Source organism: Lichenostomus cassidix, chromosome 1 (assembly GCF_008360975.1).
Source record: "Lichenostomus cassidix isolate B80296 chromosome 1, HeHo_3.0, whole genome shotgun sequence".
Lineage (NCBI taxonomy): Eukaryota > Metazoa > Chordata > Aves > Passeriformes > Meliphagidae > Lichenostomus > Lichenostomus cassidix.
The window spans coordinates 3,918,087-3,943,653 of NC_139479.1; the positions used below are offsets into that span (position 1 = coordinate 3,918,087).

At 43.9% G+C, this 25,567-nt stretch overlaps 1 protein-coding gene across 2 annotated transcripts; it reads right to left on the reverse strand.

Annotated features, from left to right (window-relative positions):
- Positions 1 to 1,662: 1,662 nt before the first annotated feature.
- On the reverse strand, positions 1,663 to 21,695 carry TMPRSS2 (transmembrane serine protease 2). Of its 2 annotated transcripts, XR_014846775.1 has the most exons (16): positions 21,583 to 21,695; positions 15,450 to 15,607; positions 14,244 to 14,315; positions 13,189 to 13,381; positions 12,859 to 12,942; positions 11,500 to 11,619; positions 10,055 to 10,184; positions 9,555 to 9,665; positions 8,951 to 8,994; positions 8,009 to 8,183; positions 6,357 to 6,532; positions 5,293 to 5,388; positions 4,511 to 4,653; positions 3,746 to 3,898; positions 2,373 to 3,563; positions 1,663 to 2,222 (listed from the first exon to the last, which is right to left on the reverse strand). XR_014846775.1 is itself a non-coding variant. In XM_085042320.1 (15 exons), exons 3-15 carry the CDS (start codon positions 14,256 to 14,258, stop codon positions 3,552 to 3,554), a joined length of 1,452 nt encoding a protein of 483 aa, XP_084898446.1. In that variant the 5' UTR covers positions 14,259 to 14,315; positions 15,450 to 15,607; positions 21,583 to 21,695; the 3' UTR covers positions 1,663 to 3,551. The 2 variants fall into 2 exon arrangements, 1 of the variants encoding a protein (XP_084898446.1); XM_085042320.1 differs by having other exon boundaries at positions 1,663 to 3,563.
- Positions 21,696 to 25,567: the final 3,872 nt, after the last annotated feature.

Sequence of the window (25,567 nt, forward strand, 5' to 3'; positions counted from 1 at the left end):
GAAATCAAATTATCAACTCTCCTCAATGAAGCTTAGTGCATGACACACTTGATCTCCCACTTCCCTTTGTGTTTTTGTCTTGCTGTGGTGGTTCTCTTTCCTGCTATCACCTAAAAGACACCTCTGCAAAGTATCACCACCAAGTCTCAGCCCAGTAGGGAGAGAGAGAGCACACGGTGGGCATGAAACAGTTCCTGCCTAGAAGGAAAAGGAAGTTTATTTACTTCTTGTGGCTGATGCATCCACAGGATGCCATTGGCTCTGTCCAGTCTCCTTTTCCAGTTCCCTGATTTGCAGAGAAAGGCTAAGAGGCTCTTTCTCTCAGATGTCTGGAGCATCACCTGAAATTTTGGGACAATTCAGTAGAGGGCAGGATTTGGATGTCCAAAAGGAATGAAACCTCCCAGGATGTTAAACATTACGAGGGTGTCTCAGCATGTTTGCTGCCTTTCTCCTTCCCCTCCCCAGAGCAAGGAGAACCTTTCCAAACGCTCCTTTATTTCATGGAACCTGATGGAAAATACAATATTGCACACTGTCCTCATGACATCTTTCACACGGAGGTTTAGTTTAATGCACAAAGCTGTTTTGTGCAGCAAAAATAATGTCTGCATTCAGCTAGAAAAAATGTGCTTTTACCCACGTGTGATGGAGTAATTTCCAGGTTGCTTACAGAAGCCTTCTCTTCAGTCTGGAAATGACAGAAAATATTTGTTCCTGGGACATGAAACTGCAGTTGGTGCCTGACTTTTGTAGTACAGGGTTCACCCCAAAATCCAGCTTCCTTACCCCTCTTACACTGCAGCAGTTTCCCCTTTCTTCCAGTACATTATTTTGCTACTATTGACTTGCAATTCTGCAGGTCAGAAGCCATAAAGAAAAGCTTGATATCCTAACAACCTGATTTATTTAATTTCTGTTCTGAAAGTACTTCAAACTCGTTATTTCACAGTATCCACACCCCTCAAGGTGCACCTGATGCTCATGTGCAATTGAAACCACCCATCTCACACCTAGAGAGGAGAGGCAAGGACACATTGCTGCAGGCAGCACGAGAGGGAATAACAAAATAGGGTGCGACTCCCTCGAGCCACTGCCTGCAGGCTAAACTTCTTATTTAATTCAATTAAGTCAGAGTGATTTCGTCAGACTCAGCTACTAAAGATATTCACAGCATTCCTGGACATCCTGCTCTCTTTCCCTGGGCTTGTTCAAGGACCCAACATCTATTGGCTTACCCTCTTGAGTGGTTTTTCTCTTTGTTTTTTTTGTTTGCTTGTTTGTTGGGATTTTTTTGTTTGGTGGTTTCTTTGGGTTTTTTGGGGGTTTTTTTATGTTTGTGTTTTGGTTGGTTTTTTGGTTTGGTTTTGGTTGGTTTTGGTTGTTGTTGGTTTTGGCTTTTTTAATCGGATTCTCAAAATATTCTCAAAATCTTTTTTAACCAGATTCCCTCTTTTAATCAGATTCTCCAAATATTCTCAAAATCTTTTTTAACCAGATTCCCTTTTTTAATCACAATCTCCATCAGATTTTCCATCAGATACACATGGATCCAGTGTATGTTGGATTCATACACTGAATCCAGCAACTGTTCCAAAAAAAAAAAAAATCAAGTAAACAGATATAAAGCACAACAAAGGTAAACGATTTGTAAAAAAAAAAAAAAAAAGTTTATTTGGTGCAGTGTTTACATGTAAGATAATTGCATTTCAGTACCAAAAGAGACAACAAGACTAGTGGAGTCATTTCATTCAATAAAGATTTATCCTTCTTAACAAAGTGACTTGATATGGCTTTTTGATCCTCTACCGCGATTTTAAATTATTTTCAAAATCCTAGTTCAGGTGGCACTTGGATATGAATTACATTTTGCTAAAAACATACAGCCAGATACATAAAGGAAAGCTCTAAGGAATCAGAAGCCAAATTTAATAAATGAGGTAGTTCATCTCACCCCGCAGAAACGCAGATTTGTGTTTCCTGGTATGAAACATTTCAGTCTCTCTGTGTGTGGATGTGTTTGTCTGCAGCCCGAGGTGCAGCACAGCCTGGCTGGAAACTTTCACCCTTTGCCTTTCCCAGCAGGGAGAGTTTGGGATTCATCCTGGGTGTGCTCAGCCAGGGATCTCAGCACTGGGATTTGGCTCAAGGCTTCCTGCTGCAGCTCTGGGGCATCCCTGGGCAGGACATCCCTGGATTGGACATCCCTGGAGAAAACATCCCTGGACACGACATCCCTCTGCAGGGCATCCCTCTCCAGGACAACCCTGGACAGGACATCCCTCTGCAGGGCACCTCTGGACAGGACATCCCTGGAGAAAACATCCCTGGACAGGACATCCCTCTCCAGGGCATCCCTGGCCAAACCCCACATCAGCAGTGGCCTTGCCCCTTTTGGGTTCAGAGCAGCTTAAGGCAGAACAGCACTTTTCCTAAGGACTGAGGCAGCCAGACTGCAGCAATCTGACTTTGATGACGGCTGTGTTGAGATCCTGAGGATTTTTAACTACCTGAATGTGCAGTGTGTTGTGTTTTTCTGTGCCTGTACTGTAGTGCATGAAAAATTCCCTTCATATAATACCCTTCACCCTCTACTCTGCTCTCCTGGAATAGTGCATCCAGCTCTGGGATCTCCTGCTGGAGCAAGTCCAGAGGAGGCCACAAAGATGTTCCAGAGGCTGGAGCGCCTCTGCCATGGAGAGGCTGAGAAGGTTAGGGTTGTTCAGCCTGGAGAAGGCTCTGGGGAGACCTTAGCGCCCTTTCCAGTCCCTAAGGAGCCTACAAGAGAGCTGGAGAGGGACTTTGGACAAGGACATGTAGTGAGAGAACAAGGGGTAGTGACATCACACTGAAAGAAGGCACATTTAGATTAGATTTTAGGAAGGAATTCTTCCCTGTGAGGGTGGTGAGGCACTGGCACAGGTTGCTCAGGGAAGCTGAGGATGCTCCATCCCTGGAAGTGTCCAAGGCCAGGTTGGATGGAGCTCTGAGCAGCCTGGGATAGTGGAAAGTGTCCCTGCCCATGGCAGCAGGATTGGAACTGGATGATCCTTAAGGTCCCTTCCAACCCAAACCATTCTATGATTCTATACTAAAAAAAAAACCATTATTTTCTTTTAAATTGCCAACCAGCAGCTCAGCGATTCAACATTCACATTACTTAACATTTAATTTAGAAACTACTAAACCAACTGTCTCAGCATCCTGCTACGAAAAATCTGAAATTAAATTGTGATTTAAATTGTCATCATAAGCCTGATTATCAAGCAAAAGATACTCAACAAAAGAGACATTTCAGCAAGCAGCTGACAGAATGACTCTGCCCAGGCACCACAAGGAGAAGAAAGGTGCTCATTATGATAATCCTTCACTGATTAAGATCAGTCACTGTAGCCAGCACAGAGCCAAGTGTGCAATCCTTCATGTTACTTTTAAAACAGAAAAATCAAAGAGGAAAAATAAAATCAACTGCAAAGTGAATAAATATCCCAGGCCCCCATGGCTTCCTCTATTCTTGTCCTCAGGAACACCAGTTAGCAAAGACACTGTTGTCATCTGTTTGCCTGTTTAAAAGACAAAACAAAACAAAAAACAGAGTTCAAGTTCTGTCTTAACAATCACTCGGATGCTTCCCAACAGAACAGCTTAGTTAGCAGGCAAGTCACATTTATTTATCCACTATAATTAAAATAATGTTTTAGGATGTGGGGCCTTTAAATGAATGAAAAAACTCTGAATACTTTACCTGCATATTTTTATAAATCCAATCTGTAAACACAGTCATGTTCCCATACACTCCAGGTTTGTTGGGAGTGGCACAGCCAGTGCCCCAGCTGGTGTCTCCAACCAGCCACCACACCGAGTGGTGGTTTGTCACCAGAGGACCTCCACTGTCACCCTGCAGGGACACAAACACCTCCTGAGTGACACAGCCACCAGGAAAGACACTATCCATTCCACCCAGGAACACAGCTTCTGTTTCAAAATAAATCTACCCACCGTTTAGGGAGTCACTAAAACAAACTGTGATGGTCATTTTGCTATTAAATGATGTCTGCTTCCAATAGGGATGAAAATCATTTGCCCAGAATCCCCTAAGTAAGGTTGGCATTACTGACCTTCTTGTTCACAAGACAATGCTGTGATTAATAAGATAAAAATTATAATAATGCTGGGATTATGAGGAGCATTTGATCACTTTCACATAGCAGGTAACAAACCATCCCTGAAGCATTAAAAAGGACTGCCTCACCCTCTTTGGAATTCAGTGAGAACTCAGCACTGGCAGCCATTCAGGAGATAAAACAAAAGTTCTCCTCTTTAAAGGGATGCACCACCAAAGGAACTAGAAGCCTAACCAGATATTATGCAAATTTTAATTTTTTGGGGGGAATAGAATTTATTTGTAAGAGGGAAAGAGGGAAAGAGGGAAAGAGATAATTTTAAAAGCTTACTAGCAAGGCCACAAAAATAATCAGCTCATTATTAGCCATTACTTAGGAATAATTACCTGACAGGAATCAATTCCTCCTGCTAGGTCTCCAGCACAGATCATTGTAGGCAAAATCATGCCGTTGTAGATATAAACAGCATTACACCTTGAACGTTCTATTAAGGACACTGCAACGTAATTCAAGCTATTTGACGTTTTACCTAAAAGTGAAATATGCACAAACAGGCAAAGACAAGATTAGAATAAGCATCACATCACATTGCTATTACAAAAAATCCCAGCAGGTGAGATGAAAAAGCTTCCTAGAAGCAGCAGGATGGAAATTTAAGACGTAAGAAGTCTACAAGAGGTCAAGGGGATCTCCCCACAGTTTCATGGTCCAGCAATTCCCATATTCAAGGCTCAGTTTCTACAACAACCCCTTCCCCACCCAGTACCTTTCTCACACTAAAAGAAACCTTTCCTCCCTTTCCCATTCTTACAAATTTACTTGCATCTCTCTATTTCAGCCTGAGGTGGTGGAAAAGAGGAGCTCCTGCCCCTTCCCACATCCACAGGACTGGCTTGGCACACAGCAACCCTTGCTAGCAGGGGCACAGAATTATTTCCTGGGTGGGTACTTCTGGCCCCCAGTACTGATTTAAGGGTGCTTGGCAGTTTGCTGAATGCAACACATTACAACCTGCTTTGAGACAAAATGTAAATACTGGGGGCTGTAAAATGGGGGGGGGAAATAGTATATCAATAGATCTGCCCCATCAGCCCATGCAACAGTTATTTATAGGCTGAAAAAGACTAGTTTAGGTACAAGACCAAAATATTCCAGAAGCACTCTTTACCTCCTTGGTACTCTGCTCCCCAGCCTGATATCCAGCACTGCTGGTTAGGCTGGAACATCATTCCTGGGTTTGGCAGGCAAACTGGCCGCACAGTTTCTGCAAAACAAACAGAATAGCAGATGTTCAGACAGAATTCAAATTCAATTTGATCGACCACCACTTCCACACCTCTGCATTTCCTCTGTACTTTACTTTCTTTGCAGGCAAACAATGCAGGCAGCAGCAGAAAGCTTACCAGCTGCCCTTTTTCTAATCTTCACCTCAAATCCACATAATCTTCACCTCAAATCCACATAATCTTCACCTCAAAGTGAGGAACAAGCAGCTAATAGTTCTATCCTAATTCATCAGGTTAAATAGAACAATTAACACCAGCTCTTCTGAGCAGTAGAAAATGAAAAAGAAAAGTTTCTGAAAGCTACAGCTCTGCATTCTCCTTGAAAAACTGTGCTGAAAATAATCACAACAAAAGGAGGATTTAGTACTTGTATATACAAGAAGTGTGCAGCACAAAAACCTGGAAAACAGACAATTTCCCTGCTCTCAGCAGCAGAAAATCTCTTTCAGATTATTCCTGGTAGCCTTAAACTGATGCACTGAAACACAAAAGGCGTGTACACAAAAAGCACTTCAAGTTTAAATAATGGCTTGTTCTCTATTTCGTACTGATTGCTTACAAACAACCTACATCTGCTTTAACCTTTCCTGTAAAGTTTAGTTTCTGAGGGGTTTTTTCAACCATCATTTGCCATGACTTGATTTGGGATTTAATCAGCTGCTCCACCACTGCACCTGTAATCTGCACGTAAAGCAGTGGCTAAACTGAAGCACCAAACAGTATTCTGGGTAGAAGTATATTATTGAGATAAGCCCAAACTTCCTTTATTAATAAATTTAAATAAATCCTACTTAGGAAATCACAAGCTGTGTCCTCTGCCTGTCTCTAGGGTCATTTTGTGTTCTTCCAGTAAGTGCCTACAAGGAATTCTAGATGAAATTCAGAAGTCTTAAAAGATGTGCTCATTGCCACTACATTTTTCCTTTGAGAAGAGCAGAATACCTACCAGAAAAAATCAGTGGTGTCTCCAGCTTCATGAGGGCAACATCATTGTCTTTAGAGTCTGTGTCATAATCTGGGTGGGAAATTATCTGTTGCACTCTGTAGCCACTTCTGAAGAGCATCTCATCCTGGTTCAGAATCCCAGCATAAACCCTCCAGCTGTGTGGGTCAGAAAATCGCCTGCAGAACAGAGAGAGGTCAGCTTTGCTTCTCTGGTGACAAGACATGGATTAGAACCTTCCAAAAATCAGCTTCAGGAGTTGTAGTCAAATGTTTGTGTGACCAAAAATCCACATGCATTTGACTGCCATTTCTGAAGAATTAAGACACAAATCACCAGACATGTAACCTGAGGAAAGCTTGGCTCCAATTTCAAAAATATATCCAAAAAAATCTTTGCAGTGGGTTAAATATCACTGTCCATCCCTCAATCACTCAGCACAACAAATTAAGTCTGAGACTCCAACACTGAAGTCTATTGAGTTCCGTGGCTGAGGGATCAGGCAGGTATTTCTGAGGTCTCACATGTCAGAGGTATCAGCAGAAGCCAGAATTAGTAAAAACATGATCTACTGAAAGAATTTCACTATCTTGAAAAAGCCAGGGTTTTTTAGGCTGGTTTTGGGTTTTGGTGGGTTTTTTTTAATGTTAAACCTGCTTGCTAGATGCAATTTGAGTAGCCTCTTGTGCTCCAGCACACTTTACAAGAGTTTAATAGAAAACTTGCCACAAGTGTTAGAACTCCCTGCTTGAGAAGCACCAAGCCACTAGTGCCTGCAAGTCATCCCACCTCCAAAAATCCCAGATCAGGCTGAAATCCAGGTTTGTGCCAGCTGCAGCTTGGTTGCCATTCCCGAAAAGCTTTTGCACACTACAGAGCTCAAATCCAGACAACAAAGGGGGGATAAGATCTCCAGGTAGAAATCAACACTTGCATTCCTTTCTCGAGGTTAAGGACAAATATTCCGCCTTGCCTTGGCCTCAAACTGTGATCCAGCCACCCAACCATTAAAAATGTTTTTGCTTTGTGGGTTTTCCCTCCAACAGAAGCAGCCACCTTTCAAACATATTCTGCCCTTTACACAAGGTACCACAGCACCCTCAGCTCTCCTTTAGAGGTTAAAAATGTACAAAGCACCTGCTATTGCTCTTGTTGATGGCTACATAAAGTGCCCCTTGGATAGGTATAAATCTGTATTTAATACTGACTTGGACTTCACCGCCCTGTGGCACGAAGATACGAAGAAATAAATGGCACAGGCATCTTTAAATTGATTGTATCTACAACAGTGTGATATTTGAGAATTGTGGGGGTAGTTTGCTTTGGGTTTTCTCACAGTGTAATTCAACATCTTCGTGAAAACATCATACTGGCTGGCATTAAATTTGATGCCTTGAGTTTACATCTTATTGGTGGGTATCTGTGCTCAACACCACCAATTTCATTTTGTAAATGAGACAAAAAGTAAAATAAGATTTCCTATAGCAAGCAGACAGATGAGCTTCAGCCAGCCTCCTCCAGAACCAAAATTCCCTTAATACTTCAAACCCACACTGCTACAGAGACAAAATATTACACCCAGCACCTTCATGCAATGCAGGGGGCAGGAATTCCATTTTAAAGGAGAAACTGGGAGGCTGGAGAGGCAGACTCACCCTTCCACACAGTGTGCTGCTGTCACAATCCAGTGGTGGGTGATGATGGAGCCCCCACAGACATGAGTGCCCTGCACATGCAGGCTGACCTGCCAGGGCCACTGCCCCAGCACTGCCCCGCTGCCACCCACGATCCTGTTCATCATGGTCACACTCTTGCTGGACAGGCCACACTCTGGAAGGTCACACACACACAGAGGCTGATTAAAGAGTGAGCTGGGAGGTGCATTCTGCACCTTGGGCTTGCCTGGCAGAGGGGAACTCACCTAGTCTGATCTGTGGGATAATCCATGGCTCAAACCCCACAGCCCTGACACTGAGATCCCAACTCTGCCACAGCCTAAACCCCATCAAATCCCAAACCCCATCAAATCCCAAACCCCATCAAATCCCAAACCCCATCAAATCCCAAACACGACTGCCCTGACACCCAGATCCCAAAACTGCCACAGCCACACACCATCAAATCCCAAACACATCTGGCAGCTGCTGCTCTGGGTTCGCCATCAACTCCTTACACCTTTCAAGAATCCCTGGTGATTCACACACCTCTGTGCTGTGCAAAGCAGCCCAGAGCCAGGGGACTCCTCAGGAGAGCCACCACCATCAGGAAGGCACTGATGCCCACCTGATTGCTGAATCTTGGAGAGCAAATGTGCCACAGACATCCCATCCCAGCTGCTGGGGGAAGGACAAGGCATTGAAAGAAACCACTGGCAGGGAAGACAAAGCCAACTGGGGATCCAACACCCTCCCTGTCTCCTCTCCCATCCTGCTCCTAACACTGCTCAGTTTGAACCTTGGGAACCAGAGTAAAATCATTTGTCCATCCAGAGACAGCAATTAATGCCACAAAAGGACCAAAAAAATCCAAATTGGACCTCCCAGGCAGAGCATTTCAAAGCATGAACAAGCAGAAGCTTGAAAAAGCCAGGGAGTTACCTATGCAGCGCAGAGAAACCACATATCCTGAGGCACAGGAATCACTGCAAGAGAAATACAAAAACAGACAGGATCTTAAGGTGAGCTGATTTAGGAAGTCATTGCAGAAGAATCTAAACAAGGGAGCTGCAGGAAGTTTACAGGCACAGCAGTCTACAGGTTTTGAAACTGGACACTTCAGGGTCGTTTAACGAGAATAAAAATGATACTTTCCACAGTGGAAGATCCACTTTTGCACGCTGTGTGTTCATGTGAGTGGGAAAAAAGGCTGTGCCAGCTGCTGTGAATGAGTTACAGCTTGTAGCTACTGTCACCACACACCAGCTCCTGCTGATGGTCAGGGAGCCTTAGAAAAGCACCTCTGACATGGCAACCAGAAGGGGGATGGGGCATTTTTTCTTTTAGAAGAGGACAGGAAGGATGGAAAAACCACAGCTGTGTTTTTAAACAGAAGAACAATCGGATTAAAAACAAAGCCTCGTTCCCTCCAACAATCCCCACTGCAAGATGTGCTTGCATCATGCTGCAGGCAGAATCTACACCTCTCAAAGCAGCCAAACAGACCCTTGACAGAAGGAGAGAGGCTTGTATGAAACAAAGATACCTGCTGTACAGCTTTTGGTACAAGTCTATGTTCCCAGCACTTGTGTTCAGCTTCATGTAGCTCCTAAAGCTGGCTTCAGGTGCTACCCCACGGCTGTAGAAATAGGTATCTCTGCAAAACAGAAAGGCCACTCTGAAACCCAGCAGCTCCAGCTTGCAAACAGGAAGCAGTAAGCTGTGCCAAGCTAGAGGTTCTGACATGACAGCACTAGAAATATTTATTTTTGGGTTTAAGTGAGCGCAAAGCCCTGGCGGTGCAAAAATGTTTTTTTAAACATTTGTCATTTTCACTTCCCGCCAGTCACTGGGTTAAAATAACATTTTTATCTGACATGCATACACCTCGTGTAACAAGGCAAGACGAAGAGATGCCTTCGCCAGTACATTTTCACAGCACAGCGAAGCCTCAGACACATTAAAAATGGCAGAAATTTGGAATTTTAAAGAGGGAAATGTTAACCTTTCTGTGCCTGTGCAAAGGCTGGCAGAGGTTGGACTTACACGCTGTAGCCCATGTCTTTGCATGCAATCTTCCCATAGTCGTCGTTCCAGTTGTCTTGGCAAACAGGGTACCAGGATTTGCTGACAGGTGAATAAACCTCCAGGATAAAATTTGGTCCAAAAAGTCTAACTGCCAGAAAAGGAAGAAGGGGGGAAAAAAACAACAACAAAAAAAAAGAAACCAAGAACACCACAGGCTATTATTACTGCTTTTTCTACTTGGAATTATTTAGCCATAATATCCACTTTATATGAACTGATGGTAATTTAATGCTGCCTTCTACTCAGATTCTGAGTAAATATCCAGTAGACAGAAATATGGCAATGACTTACTTCTTTTCATTTAAGGCAATTTAAAAAGGGCTACCAGCTTTAAAATGCAAGTGCACAAGATAAAGTTCATCCTTTCACTTCAGCTTTTATGCTCAATATTCTCTTTTATATTTTACCCCTGAGAAAGACTGCAATAGTCAAAATTTTCTTATCTTTTATCTGTGCAACCATATATTTCTTAATCTATACATACTGTGTATAAATAAAATATGATCTATTGAAAAATGCTTTATATTCTCTCCTAATACACAACATTTCTTCAGAGAAGCACTTGTAGAGCAAGAATGTAACCAAGAGCAATCAGCTCTGACATTCCACATCCCATTATGCATTTATTTGCACAAGAATTTAATAAAAAATAGCTCAAGCAAAAGAACGGATTGAAACAAGCTTCTCCAAGAACCCATTATTCAACCAAATGGAGTGGAACAGCTTCAGAGCAAATGCCAGCCCTGCATGAGACTGAATCAAGTAACAGAGAGGGAATAAGAGCACAGCTGAGTTTCCCAGTGTGTGACACTGGCACAACACAAGATGCCAAACCTCTGGAATGGGTAAATCAAAGGTTTTCCACCTTCTACCTGAAGCTCTGCACTAAAGCTTCCTTCAACATCTTTCCAGCTCAAAGCAATGATCAGGTCATGCTTTCTTACACAAACCAGTTGTGAAAGAGTTGTAGATCTAAGGTGACAACAAGGAATGCAAAATACATGGAAAAAGACAATCTGACTGAAGACCACCAGGTTTGTTACCACCTGAAGCTTCCTGAGAAGTCAACACTGACTGTTCCTTCCAGAGACAATGCTAGATTCAGTTCTGCACAAACCCCACTCAGATTAAAAGGCAATATTTAGAAAAGTGACTCAAAGTCAAGGCAGCTCAAACCCCTGAGCCAGGAATTTTACTTCAGCTTTTCAATCAGGCTGGAACAAAATGAATATTTATATATATAAACCCTTCAAAACACTCATGCATTCTATACAGTTTTAAAGATACACCTGAGGCTAAAACAGCATTGCTGCAATTCAGGCAAGCTCTGGACAAGGCAATTTGCTCACAAGCTCTCACAGTTGATGCAGTTTTCCCCCCAAACCTCAATTGCTGTCACTCACCACAGCGATTCTCGTCCTCCCCGTTGGGACAGTCACTCACTCCATCACACCACTGCGAGGGAGTCATGCACACTCCTGAGGATCCACACTCAATCAGGGAGCTGAGACAGTGATTCTCTACTGCAGGGACACAGAGACACATCAGAGAGGTGCCCAGCTCTCCAGGAGTTTCCCACTTTGGTAGAGAAAAACATCTGAAGTGGCTCTTAAAGCTGGAGGTGGGAGGGAAGCCAGGCTGCCTCGACAGGAGATGGATTGCTCTGTCCTTTGCATCGCTTGGCAGATCAACTCACTGATGCAGCTGATTGCATTTTGGCCACTGGACTCCCCTGAATAATCATGCACCATTAAGTTGTCAGAAAGGAGTCAGCTTTGCACTGGCAAAGCATTAAAACTCAGAAAAGGAGGAAGAAAGTGAGTGTTTCAATTATATATTTTCACTGTAATTTAAAACAAGATTACACTCACCCTGAACAAATCAAAATGAGTCAAAAAAACACCCCTAAGAATACAAAGTGTCATCCTAATAGCTCTAAATGGATTCCCTTAAAATCATACAATAGTTTGGGTTGGAAGGAACCTTTAGATATCAATTTAGTCCAACCCCAATGCAATGAGCAGGAACATCTTCCACTAGATCTCTCTTCCTCTTTTCCTGAATAGCACAGAAAGCAGAGACTCCTAAAACCACAGCAAATTGGTTTGTAGCTTCCTGCTTTTTTTTTAGAAAAGTGGCTTCACTGAAAGGGAAATTAAGACAGCACAAGGCAAATTACACCTGAGCTGAACAGAACTGGTCCAGCCCAGCTCCAGAGCTCAGCCACCCTAGCTGGGGATGATTTCCAAACATATCTCCCATGGTACAACTCAAAGTGCTGAGCAGGCTGGGCTCATGTAAGGTTTATACAAAAGCCTCACAGGAATAGATAAAGGGATGTAAATGACTTCTGCTCCAACAGAGATCCCATTTTACCAAAATAAAACACATCTTGACCGTTTAAACTCTTGCAGTTAAGGTACACATGCTTACTGCAATCCCCTCCCTTCACTTGAAATCACGTGAAGCTCAAATTTAGAAAGTAATAGCAGCATTAAAAAGAAAGAACAACAAAAACAAACAAACAAACAAACAAAAAAACCCCCAACCAAACACCAAAACCCAACCCACAAACACAAACAAGACGGAGCCATTAGGAAGCAACATTAGTTCATCTCTTAGGAGTTAAAAAATTAAGACTTTCCTGTCCTTAATTCAGCATAAAACGAAATATGAGAATGTATATTTCTAACTTCAAAAGCTTAACACACACCTTTTCTTTCAAAACAAAACAAAAATAGGAGAAAAAGAAAATAACTTACCAAAATACCAGATGAAGAAAGCAGCAATTGCACAACAAATTACTATTAATATAGATAATAAAATTATTATGGTTTTCCTTAGACCTGAAATGAAAGCAAAGGGGAAAAGAGAAATTAGATTCACAAGTAAGGTCATTTCCACCAACCAGCACTACTAAAACCAGATGTTTTCAACCAGACTTTTCTCCATTCCACCATCCTCCCTCCAAGACACCCCAGCCAGCTGCTACTTCTCCATCCACGAGCTGGAAGGGAAGGTCCCCTTTCCTTTACTATCCTACTTTGGAAGATGTCAGGCCTGAAACTGGCAGAAATCCCACCAAAACTTACTGGCTGCACACCTCCTCCTGGGTGGATGTGCTACTGGCCTGGTGGACTGGTGGGTGGCAACCCTTGGGACGAAGCTTGGCACTGAGGGAGCGTTTGGGAAGTACTGTGGGTAAGGATGAGCACCTCCTGCCTGCCTGGCAGCGTAGATGGGCTCTGGCTGGAAGCCCCGGTTCTCGTAGTATGGCGGTGGAGCCTGGGCATGGCGTGGAGAGGAAACGGGAGAAAGTAAAAAACAAGGATTTTTCAACAACATTTCAGAGCCTTGCTCTGTAAAATACACGTAACGCTTACTAGCGACTTCAGTTCACACAGACAGAGAGATTCACAGCACATGCCTAAAGCCTCACGTTTGGAATAATAAAAGTAACACCAAGCAAGGCTGGAAAACCTCTGAGATCAGTTTCCTGATCCATAGCAACCCAAGCTAAGAAGGATTCTTGAGCCCAGCCCTCCTGAGCTGTTTGCACCAAAGCTTGCCCTGGAACATCTGAGGGGTAGAAATACACAGCAAGGACAGCTGTGGGCAGCAGCATCACAGAGAGAAATGCTGACAAGGAGCAGCCTTTGTCCAACTCCAGGATAAATGCTTACTGCCCTGTTTTGTGCTGTGACAACACCAGGTACACCTAAGCTATGTCTGAAACACACTGGCCTGCAACAGGCTGTGAAGTATTTATCCTGGGAGAGCTTTAAGAACCAGTTAGAAGCCATTCTCAACCTATCCCATCAAAACAAATCAAATCAAATTAAATTAATCAATTATTAAATATGTATTTTATTAAATAAAATTAAATAAATCAAAAGCGTATGCTCAAAAGCATAAATGTCTCCAACAACTATCTGAGCACTTGAAATGTTGATTTTAATTCAAGTCTCATCCATCTGCCTCACAGTGTCTTTTTCCCTTTTTGCCAAAAAGCAAACACAAATATTCCATGTTTTAAAAGACTTCTTAATCAGGACATCACTCAATAGGCTTATGTGTAAAAGAACAAAACCACATCAAAATAAAAAGAAAATCAGAGAGGAATGGTGTGAATATTCTGTTTACTTACTACAGTAGAGGTCATTTTTTCTTTTGTCAACAGTACAGAAACAATTCAAGTGTTGGGAAGTAAAGTGTGAACCTGTACAAACAAAAAAAAAAAAAAAAAAAGGAAGAAAACAATCACAACTAGAGGCTTTGCCCAGCTTTCTTGTCAGTTTTCCCTTTGGAAAAAGGCCAAATTTGCAGAGGGCGGGGAAAAAAAAAACCCAAATAAAAAACCCCAAGCGGAAGTATTTGAAGAGAAGGTACAAATTAAGGTGCAGCATGAAATCAGATCTCAGCAGGCTCTCAGTGCAAGGCTGAGGATTGTACAGTGGCAAGTATTCATGAGCACGAGGGCAGCACGAACTGAGAAGGTTAAGTCAGCGCTCACTCTCGCTGGCAGAACAAGAGGCAAAGAACATCCTGGCAGCGACCCAGGCAGTGTCAGCACCACGTTCAGCTCCTCCTGCCTCTCCCAACACTTGCTCATTTATCATTCTGAGGTTTATGACAGAAAAGCATGAAGGGGCAAAGCAGCAGGAAATGCAAATTCAACCAATTCGTTTGATAAAAACTCTTTTTTTTCAATCTTACGTGTTCCAAGCAATTGTTTTCTTGGCTGTGTGTTGCAGCCACCACAAAAATATGGAAGTTTTGCAAACAGGGTTAAAGAGAGGAGCTGCATCCAATGTTTCAAGCATCCAGCAGTTTATTTTAAAGTTAAATATTAACGTTGAGCAAAACCAACGATTGCCACAGACATGAGAAATACAAAATGTTTGCTGGTGCAGATCTAAAATAGAGAATTATGCACCTCCACAAGAAACCATTTCAGTAAATACTGCTGTCTACTGAATCCTCTCATGTTACTCTACAAGAAAAAAAGACTAGAATGTGCCTTAGTCCTGCACTAAAAAAAATTTTTTCCCTATCTTGCAGAGCAAAATGCTGCACACGGACACAGTCCAGCTGAATTAAGGCACAGCATAATTCAGGCCAAAGTATAAAGTTATTTTTCAGACCCTCCATCTCACCCAAAACTGACCTGCAAATGTCTCAGAAGCAGATTTCAGCAGCTGCCTGGCACCTCGAGCGTGCCAATTCTTTGTGACACTTGAGGAAGGCTGATACTGGTATTTGCTTATCAGTGCTAGCAAGAAGGTGTAAATAATGCCCCATTGAACTCCTTTTCGTGGCAGACAGCTGAGAAACGAGTCTTACTCCTACTTACAGTAAGTCCATCAGACTGGTGACTAAGGCTCCAGGACTTCTGCCCTGCTTTATGTCGCGTCCATCCTTGCCCAGCTCTTCACAGCCGGCAGGTAGTGCAGCTCTGCCCAGGCTTAGAGACAAATAAGTCACGGGAGGGTATTTTCTGTTCCTTGTTTTCTGAAAAGGAGAGGGAAAAAAAGGACTAGGAAGTCTAGTGATACCAGACACAAGTGGTGATTCTGAGGTGAGCCAACAGGTACTATGGGGAAAAAGAAACCCCAAATATTTTTTTTTTTTACACTACCATTTGAAAGGCTTTGCAAATTAGCAGGGAAGAGTGTTCCTCATTCTTTTTTGGGAGTTTCTGGGGGTGTTGTTTCTTTCTTTTTTTTTTTCTTTTCCAAATGAACTGAGGAAAAACTATCTCTGATGCTTAACTGGTTTTCAAATATCACTCCCAATTTAGTTCTTGTTAATCTATTTCCCATCCAGCTTCTGATTAATAACAGTTTCCCTGTTACAGAATACAGGAAGTCACAGGTACATACAGACTTCCATGGTATTACAAATACACATTTGCCAATGTTTTAAAACTACACGAAACCAAAACCACTGAACTCCCTGTTAGTTTTGCAAATGTTTAAGGCAAAAATCAATCTGTAGCATCCAATAATGATAAAATCTGGTTTTCCTAAGCACACATCACTCCCACACTTCAAAATGTTTTACAAACTCATCAAAGGAACTGCAACAACTTCTCAGATAAGGAAGCTGGGTCATGGAGAAACAAACTGACCTGTCAAACACTCCCCATCCCAACAGCCACAGAGCTAGAAGGGACTGGTCTGCCTTATCCCAGTCCAATACTTTGGCCTCTAACTCACCTCACACATCAGGCAAATTTAAATAGACCCCATGGAAAAGTATCATAAACCCTCTCTGATGGAGAAGAGTTTAGTGGGAATGTACAACTGTCCTTCCCTCTCACTGCCATCCTTCCTCCTGATGTCTGCTGAGCTCTAATGGCTCACTGGGTACATCTGAAAAAAAACAAACTTCAGGAGTCCTTAAAAGTGAGCTGGAGATCCCAGGCAAGGAAACAGGGATGGAGCTCCCCAATAGAGGAGGCTTCAAGATGTCACAGGGTTGGGAAAAGTATGAAAAGCTTTGGGAAAAGTATGAAATAATGAAAGGGACCCATCAGTCACAGGCAGTCAAGCCCCTGAATTTCAAAAACTCCAGTATGGATGGAGCAGAACCAGCATTTGGAAATCCAGAAACACAGAAGGTCCAAAACTGTGTTTTTCTTTCATAACTCAAAGCACAAGAATAAAGCCACTGTTTCTAGTGACAGGAGAGAAGAAGAGCAAAAAGCCACCACTGACACAGTTCACTGATGAATAAAGCAAAATGTGTTGCCTCACAGCTGGCAGCTTCTACTTGAGATGACTGAGCTCCTTCTCACATATGCCTTAGGAGTGTTAATATTAATCTTATGTCATGGGTCATTGAGATTAAAGAAATACATAATTATTTCCAGTAAATTTGTCAAAATGAAAACAAACAAAGGAACAAAGCCAACCAACAGTACAAAAATTAAAAATATTAATTCAAAATAAATTCAGTCCAAGATTTTTGGGTTTTTTATTAGTTTTTCTATGGATTTCTGCAAATCAGGTCTTTAAGTAAAATTTGCAGCACAGTTGGTCTGTGCTTCATTTGACAACAACCTATTTAATGGAACACATTAAACTTTCCAGACTCTTAGCTCTCCAAAGGCTTGTCCTCCTCCCTGCCCCAGGCACAGTCCTGTGCCCTGGAAAGCACCAAGCACAGAGCTGTGCTGCTCAGTTCTTCATGGCCCTCACCACCACATCCTCCTAAACCTCTCACCAAATTTTGGTGAATTTTGGGCAAAAGTGAGACTCAGCTTCTGCCTCGTTACAGCAGCTCATGGCTCCTTCATGGCTCCTTTGCTGGCCAGGAGCCACCATCCCAAAAAGGCAACAGAATGAATGAAAGGCAAAGATTTTTTTATTTTTAACCAGGATTTTGTAAATGACACCAGACCTGCTGCCCTTTAGCCTGGCTCTCCATTCAAGAAATACTAACGGGATTTCCTTGGCACACACCATGTCATAATTGTTAATTGGTTTGCACAAGCTTTACACAGAGATCCCTATAGGCTGTTTCCATGTCCAAGTCAATAGGATGGATTAACTACCTTCAGATATCCTAATTCAACACTGTGAATCCAACTGGCCGAAGAGGCCAGAGTTATGTTGGCAACAGCTTGCTTCCTGCATTTACATATTGCTCCAATACATATTTTGTGCCATTTCCTGAAACACTAGCTGTTTGCTGAGCTCTATCATAGTTATCAACAATTGAGGAAAAAAAACCATGAATCAAAAAACCAAACTAGTTCTTCACAGCTAGACCTATGTAAAAACAACCACATGTAAACAAGAATGATGTCAGAGGACAGAACAGTCAGAAACCAAATGAATGACGCCAAAATCATCTCCTAAAAGGAGGAAACAAACGCATCCAAACATTCTACAGGAACTTGACTAACACACTGCATCACATCTGAAAAATTCCCTGTTATCAAGCAAATGAAGAAACGAACAAAACTCATTAAGATAGCAAAGGAGTAATTTCAGTGCAAAGCTCAACCTTAGGAAAGGGCAAACCAACAGATCATGGCATTGATGACGCTAGAAAGGAAATATGATTTCATTCTTTTTTCATTCCCAACTGTTTTATGACCACCTAGAAGTTTCAGCAACATAACTGTAAACACAATATAACCATGATATGACGGTGGGGAGGGAAGGTGAGCGGGGCAATAAAAAAAGAAAAAAAAAAATAGGGAAAGCAAGCAGAGGTGATTCCAGATTCATTTTCATTATCTTTTCACAGAGCAGTTTCACAGAACAGTTCCTGCCTTGTTACCTTGACAAGAGGAAAGAAACATGGTCAAGATTCCTATTTAACAATCACTACTAAAAATTATCGCAACATGCAAATGAAGTATAGAAAGGTTAAAAAAAAATCCAGTTATGAATGAAAAGGGAAAGGAGCTAAACAAGAGTTTCCCATCTCAATTAACAAGATTTCCTTGACCCTTCTCCAGAAAGTGACACTGAATATTTTTACTGTGATGATTAAAAATAAGTTATTTTAATTTATTCTATTTATCCTCTGTCAGGGATCAAAGACAAATTAAATGAATGTCCCAAAGTCGTCAAAATCAGGGTCCTCCAATGTCCTGGCCCTTTAGCCAACCTCCTCCATAAAGGTGAGCTCTACTCAGCATGCCAATGCAGTAAATCACAAGTATTCTAGAGAAATACATGACACACTGCAAATATTTACATGAAAGGTTGCCACAAATAAAACCTCATCCTTCTCATAGCTCCTAAGAAATAGTTTTGAAGCCATTCTAGATTAGCTCTCAAAGTACCATTATACTGTACAACTACTTATCAAGAGGTGTCAAAAAACAGTGCCTCTGGATAAGCACTTTCAGCAGCAGCTCAGTGAAGTCCACAAGAGTATTCCTGAGGCCAGGAAACCAAGATTAATTCTAATTCCACATGCAAAAAAAAAAGGAGGCATTAAAAATCGGAGTGTGGCAGTCTCATTTTAAAAAGTTATAGGATGCCATGCTCATACTATAAATAATAATTTATTATTATTATCATTATCATCATCTGTCTGAAAAGAGACATGGACATCAAACTCAGCCTTACTACATCATGTGCTTTGTTAGGAACAACAGAGTGGGGAAGGAGGCTGAAATGCTCTTTTCATTGAGTGCACGATGAGTGCACAAGATCCTACAAAACCAGATGTTTTGGAAATAGAAAAGACCAAGATCCCAGAAGAGCCAGAGGTTCTGGCCTGGCAGGAGATGGACTCACTGGTCAGACAACAACTGCAATCCACAGCAGTGGATCCATGAGCAGATCACAGCAGGAGCAGGAGGATGCAGCCAGCTTGGCCTTTGGATTCTCACTTCCCCTACACTACATCCCTGGCTTTGCCTCTGCCCTTCCTCCATGGCAGAAGCAAATAACTTCCTGGCAGAAGCATATTTGCTTATCATCTTCATATTTGGTTATTACCTCCTGGCAGTAAAATTCAAGTGTCTGTCTACGTCACTGAAAGTCGCTGGCAAGGAAATAAACCTCTCAAGAATACTTGTTTACCATATTTGAGCTGAAAATTCATATGATATGAATACAGCAGCACTAGGCACCCACACTGCAGAAAAATAGAACCCAGCAATGTTAACAAATCAGACTAATTTAGATGCCTTGCCAGGTCAGCTGTTTGTAACCTGTGAGCTACAGGTCCTGAGGAGCTGCAAACCAATTCTAAGAGGTCCATGGCAGATAAGAGCGAAAAGCAAAACCTCCCCTGCTGGCAGGAGGTTTGAATTCACTTCATGGGGAGGCTCGTGTGGCCAGAAACAGGTTCCAGGATGCACACATCAAAGCCATGGGGGAAGCACTGCTGCAGAGCAGCACTGAGCACCACTGAGCCACCACGGTGACACTGGAGCTACTCAGCATGGACCAGCCCTGGACTGGCACAAGAGGAAAAGCCCATGTCTTCAGGACTGGCAACTCAAAGGCAAATATTTTGACCAGCATCCCAGAATAATGTGCTGCTTTGTTTTTCCATCAACATCAAGGAACATTGATCCAACTTATTTCCATTTTCAGGCTAGGCTACCGTGATAGATTCGCTCTAGGTTGATTGTCCTATGAACCAGTAATGTTAACAGTTTAAGAATGAAAGGAAGAACGACAAAAAGGCACATTAAGTCCTACTTTGACATCAAAATTTACCTTAGTCTACATGTCTTTTGGTTGTACGTTTACCATCTGTAGGTTAAAGCCACAACTTGCCATTTTCCCAGTTCATTGATCGTATGCCGCACACAACACCCACCTCTTTCCCCCCTAATGTTGCCCCAGACAATGCAAATAATCCAAGCTCCTTCCTTTGGATCTTTCTAAAGCACCAGAGACATTAGTGTCACCCAACTCAGGACAAGCAGAGCCACTTAGGACAAAGGCTCAGCGTGAGAATGGCCCCTTAAATTCACACCCACCCAGCCAGGAAGCTGAGGTTGAGATTCGAGCTCCAGGTAAGCAATGAACATAAAGCCACCTGTGGGGAGGTGTGCACTGGATTGATTTCAGCATGCAGAGCTTTGGCCCTGAAGTTTCAATGGCACGGCTCTCCCAAAAGTTACTCATCCTAAATCACTTGGCGAGCTGTGCCAACTCTCACCAGGAATCAGCGCTTTTGCAAAAAATCAAAGCATTAACACGCACTGAAGAGGCCCCAGAACCCGACGCTGTTCTGGTTTACTCTCTGAGCGACTGCTCGCTCGGTGACCTTGAGGATGTTGCCCAATCTTTTACCCTTCATCACCAGGGCAAGAGATGGACAAGCTCCACCCGGAGCGGCGCGGGGCGAGCCGGCGCTGGCTGAGCCCTGCGCACCTTTCCTCGGACCGCTCAGTTATCGCTGAATCCACAGCACCCATCCACCTCCTTCCTCCGTGCGCCTTGGGCTCCGGGCTGTCCCTGTTTTCCCATCCACCTCCTTCCTCCGTGCGCCTTGGGCTCCGGGCTGTCCCTGTTTCCCCATCCAGCTCCTTCCTCCGTGCGCCTTTGGCTCCCGACTATCTCGGTTTTCCCATCCACCTCCTTCCTCCGTGCGCCTTTGAATCCCGGTTATCCCGGCTTGCCCATCCACCTCCTCCCGGTTTCTCTTACACACTTTATCGCAACTTTATCGCGCTGCATCTACCACAAGAGAAACCTGCCGAGGAGAAAGGGGCGACCGGGGAAAGCAGGGGGAAAGCCGCGGAGAGGGGCGAGCTGCATCCCCGCTCGGTTTTCAATCAGCCGGCGCCTCCTACCCCCGCGGCATGAGGCTTCCCGGGGTCCCTCCTCATCCCCCCGGCACAGCCGAAGTTCTTTAGTCAGAAGCCAAGCCCAGCAGGCGCAACTCTCAGCGGTGGGATGGCGATCCCACCCTCCTCTCCCTTCCCTTCGCAGCGCTGGGGAGCCGCCCGGCTCCAGGTGGTTCCGGAGGGAAGGAGCCGCGCTGGGAGAGCAGCTTACCTGGGCTGCCCGAGCGGCACGGCACGGCACGGCACGGCAGGGGATGGAGGGCGGCGGAGGGAGCCGGGAGCGGGCGGGGAGGAGTCTGGGAGCGGGGCAGGGGCAGGGGAAGGGAAGGGAAGGGGCAGGTGCCGGCAGGTGGATGCGCCGCCCGGCCCTTCCTCCGCGGCGGGCGGGACCTGCTGCTGCTGCTGCCCGCCTCGCTCGCCCCGAGGCACCGCAGCCCGGCGGCTCTGCCCTTCCCCGGCCCGGGGATCGCTGTCCCAGCCCTCCTCCTCCTGCTGAAGGCGTTTGTGAAACCAGCGAGCCGGACGGAGGCGAAGGGAGCCCGAGGGGAGGTGGTGGCTGAGCCGCTCGCCCTGTCAGAGCCCCGAGTTTGGCTTTTGCTGCTCCAGCCCAGCGTGCTGTGGCTGTGCACTGTTTTGTGAATTCGCCCATCGGTCCCTGTCGGCTCCCTTTCAGGGTGTCGCAGGCAAATACGGAGTGACAACACTTCCCTGGGCAGGGCAGGGCAGCACCTGATAAAGGCTGCTCGCAAAATACCGGCCGGGCCAAATGATTTCCGTTTTCTTTGGACTTTTTTTGGGTCATTTAATAACGGGGCACTCTGGAAAATTACTGCCATCTCAATGGTCGAGTTGCTTACAACGCTCCGGTGACTTGTGGTGCCTCCTGTAAAACAGACCTACAGAGAGGGAGGGATTTTCTCTGCCAAAGCTGAGCTCCACAGCAAAAAAAATCCACTCATATCCTAAAACGTCAGAGTAGTACTGGAAAAGTAAGTCGGCAAATGAAGAAATTCCACTGACTGTTAATGACAGCTCGGATTTAGCTGCAATATTGCTGCATGCTACGCTTAACATCACTGTATGGAGATTGCAGATAAGGCAAAGTACACAAGTTTGGCATGCAAGTGTCTGGAGTTTGTTTGTACTTCCAAATGCATATCAAGGAATTACATCAAGAGCACCAAGATCGTACCTTCAGTATTTTTCCAGCTTGATGTGTTTATTCGTTATGAATCCTCAGACCCTTTAGTACAAAAACATAAGGACTATTGTCTAAAACATCTTTAGCTATTTCTGCTGCTGAGCTCTCCAAAGGAATCAGTGAGATTCAGTAATTTTCCAGTATGGATTCAATTGCAGGAATTTGATCTCGAATTTCATCGGAAGCAAAAGGTAAAATCGTCCCAAGACACAACCAAAACACCCCATTGTCACCTTCTGTGGTTATCTAACATGCCCACCTGTATGGCATGTCCTTGGCTTTAATCTACAGCAATAGAAGCCTCCAGAGCTGAGATATATTTTAGGTTTGAAGCAGGGTGCTTGGTCATAACATTTCCCTGTTAAGTTCCCTTACCAAAATTTTGGGAAATGGCCCTGCAAATTGTTGCTTGGCACCGTGGTCACAAGAAGAAACCCCTCAAGATCTGTTCTGTTCTACAAGAGAAGCTAAACATTCCTCTTATTTGGAAATTCAGGTATTTCTTTCTTTAAAAGTCGTCTGGAGGTCAGGTACTCCTGTGCTGATGGTGTCTCGTTCTTCTCTCAAGACATATCTTATAACCTAACAGCTTCTAATTCAAAACTGCATTTCTTATGAGTTTGGATTATCCTGATGCCCGGTTTGGATTTGTCCAAATGTCTTGCACGATGGCTACGGATAAGGAGAGAGAAAGATACAAAAAAGGTAGGCTGGTTGCTGTCAGTCTGTAAGCAGCCACTTGTTAGGTGTGACATCAATCCAGGTGCTACAAGCAGGAATTGGGCAGAAGGACGAGGCAGGGAAGAAATGCGCTGTGCAGCTCTGCCAGGGGACTTTAAAACCCTTTGCGAGGATCCGGCGTTGCTTAGTGAGCTAGGAAATAACACCAGATCTGCCGAGGGGGGAGATCCAGGGCAGCTGGGTTCAAATGAATGGAGCTCTGCTTAGTTACAGCCTTGAAGATCTGGGCACAAGCCAGCGGCTCGTTGATTGCCGCTGTTAACACCTTTTCTTCTCAGAGAGGGCTGAGCTGGTCAGTGAGCAGCGCATTCCCTCCCTCTTTCCCCCAGTTATTCCCTCCCTTCCTGGCTGATACCTGGCTCACTAAAAGGCCTTGCAGATCTCTAGATCTCTAGCGTAGTAAAAACTTTTTTTTTTTTTTTTTTTTTTTTTCCCCTGGGTTAATATTCCCCAGGGTTAACTGAGCTCGCTAGCAAAGGTCAGAGAACAGGAGAGCTGGAGGGGGTCATTGCCTCCTCTTGGCAGGAGAAGCTGCCTGGTCTGTTCAGCTTGTCTTCCCCGGCCGAGGGCTGAGCTCGTGGCTCTGTTATCTCATCCGAAACAGCTCCGTGAGCGTGTAATTGTGTTTTAAATGGTGCGGAGCCGCACTCGGCGGAGCGGGATGCGGAGCGTTCGTCTTATTAATGGGTTATAACCAACTTGTAAAGGAGAGAGCAGGGCAGGGTTTGGTTTTTCCGAGTGGCTGCGTGGTTTGGGAGGAGCAGGCAGTGTCTGCTGGAGAGGGATATGATTTTGCTGGGTAGCCCAGGGGTTACTGCCCAGAATTCAGGGTGTGGAGAGCTTCAACATGACCCAGCCTAATGCTGCTCGTCGCAGCAGCTGCTCCAAACACCTTTATCGCACTTAAATATTAATAAGTTCAATGTTATTAATAATAAAAGTTATTAATAAGTTAAATCTTTGCCAAACCACTTCCTCCTCTATATTTATGCAGCAAAGCAATGTTTGGATGTTTTCTTTTGGTTCTTTACAGGCATGCAAGCTAACCTTTCCACAGACTGTTGCTAAGCATCTGAATAAATAAACTGATGAATAAACTGTTCATTTTAGATGATTTTTTTTTAAACTGCATTTTTTTTTTAGATGTCTGGCATCACTGACATTGTGCGTCTTACCACGGGCTACCTTTGGCTTCCCATGGCATCTCCTAAGTCCTGTTCTGTGAGGGAGTTCTGCCCACCCATTTATGGAATTACAGAATATCCTGAGTTGGAAAAGAGCCACAAGGATCATTGAGGACTCACAAAGATCCAACCCCTGGCCCTGCACAGACACCCCAACAATCCCATAATGTTCTTCATTGTCCAAACTCTCCTGTTCACTGCCCAACCACCCTCAGGGTGAAAAACCTTTGCCTGATATCCAACCTAAACCTCCAGCCTCATGATGTTCCACAGGTCACGAGAGTGAAGAGGTTGCTACCTTCCCCTCTGTTTCCCAAGCCCACAATGAGGTCATTCATCACAGCTCCCTTTGTTTCTGCAGGCACTTTGTCAACACAGCTCATTTCCCACTCAGTTAATGCCCAACTTGCCATATGCTCCCGTGTGCTTCTGATTTTTACCTGTTTCACGTGTCTAATCAAAACCACTGGGAGATAAAAGTCTCCCTAAAGCCAAACATCCCAGTTACCTACTCCAAACTCCTCAGGGAGAGCTTGCCCTTGACACTTTGGGATTACAGCACAAAACTTCCTTTTACCATTCCAATAGAGCTGCAATGAGAGCGATCTCCAGGGAATTTCGGTGCTAAAGCCCACAAGAGGGGAATAAAACCCACCAATATTCAAATGGTGGTGTCCTCCATGCATTTTTTCTTCCCTTGGTACCATGAAAGATCTCTGTGGTTGGCAGAAACTGCAGTTAGCCACTCATCCATAAAACTGCATCAAACCTGGGAACATAATTAGTCATTTAATAACTAAGCTTAAACCAAATGTATGTTGACTTTGGAAGTACATTTGCATCTGGCTGGTGTTACCATGAATACACACATAAATTTACCTGCTGCAGGTATAGTTGAAAATCGAGATAAATGGGGCAGACATATTCAAATAGACATATTCAAATATAACCTTTTTTTTTTTTTTTTTAATTATTCCTGCTGTTGAATGAAGCAGAGGGTGGTCCTTTGTTAGGGTATTGACTAAATATGCTGTAAAAACACAACTCCTTAAACCAATTACCCTGTTATC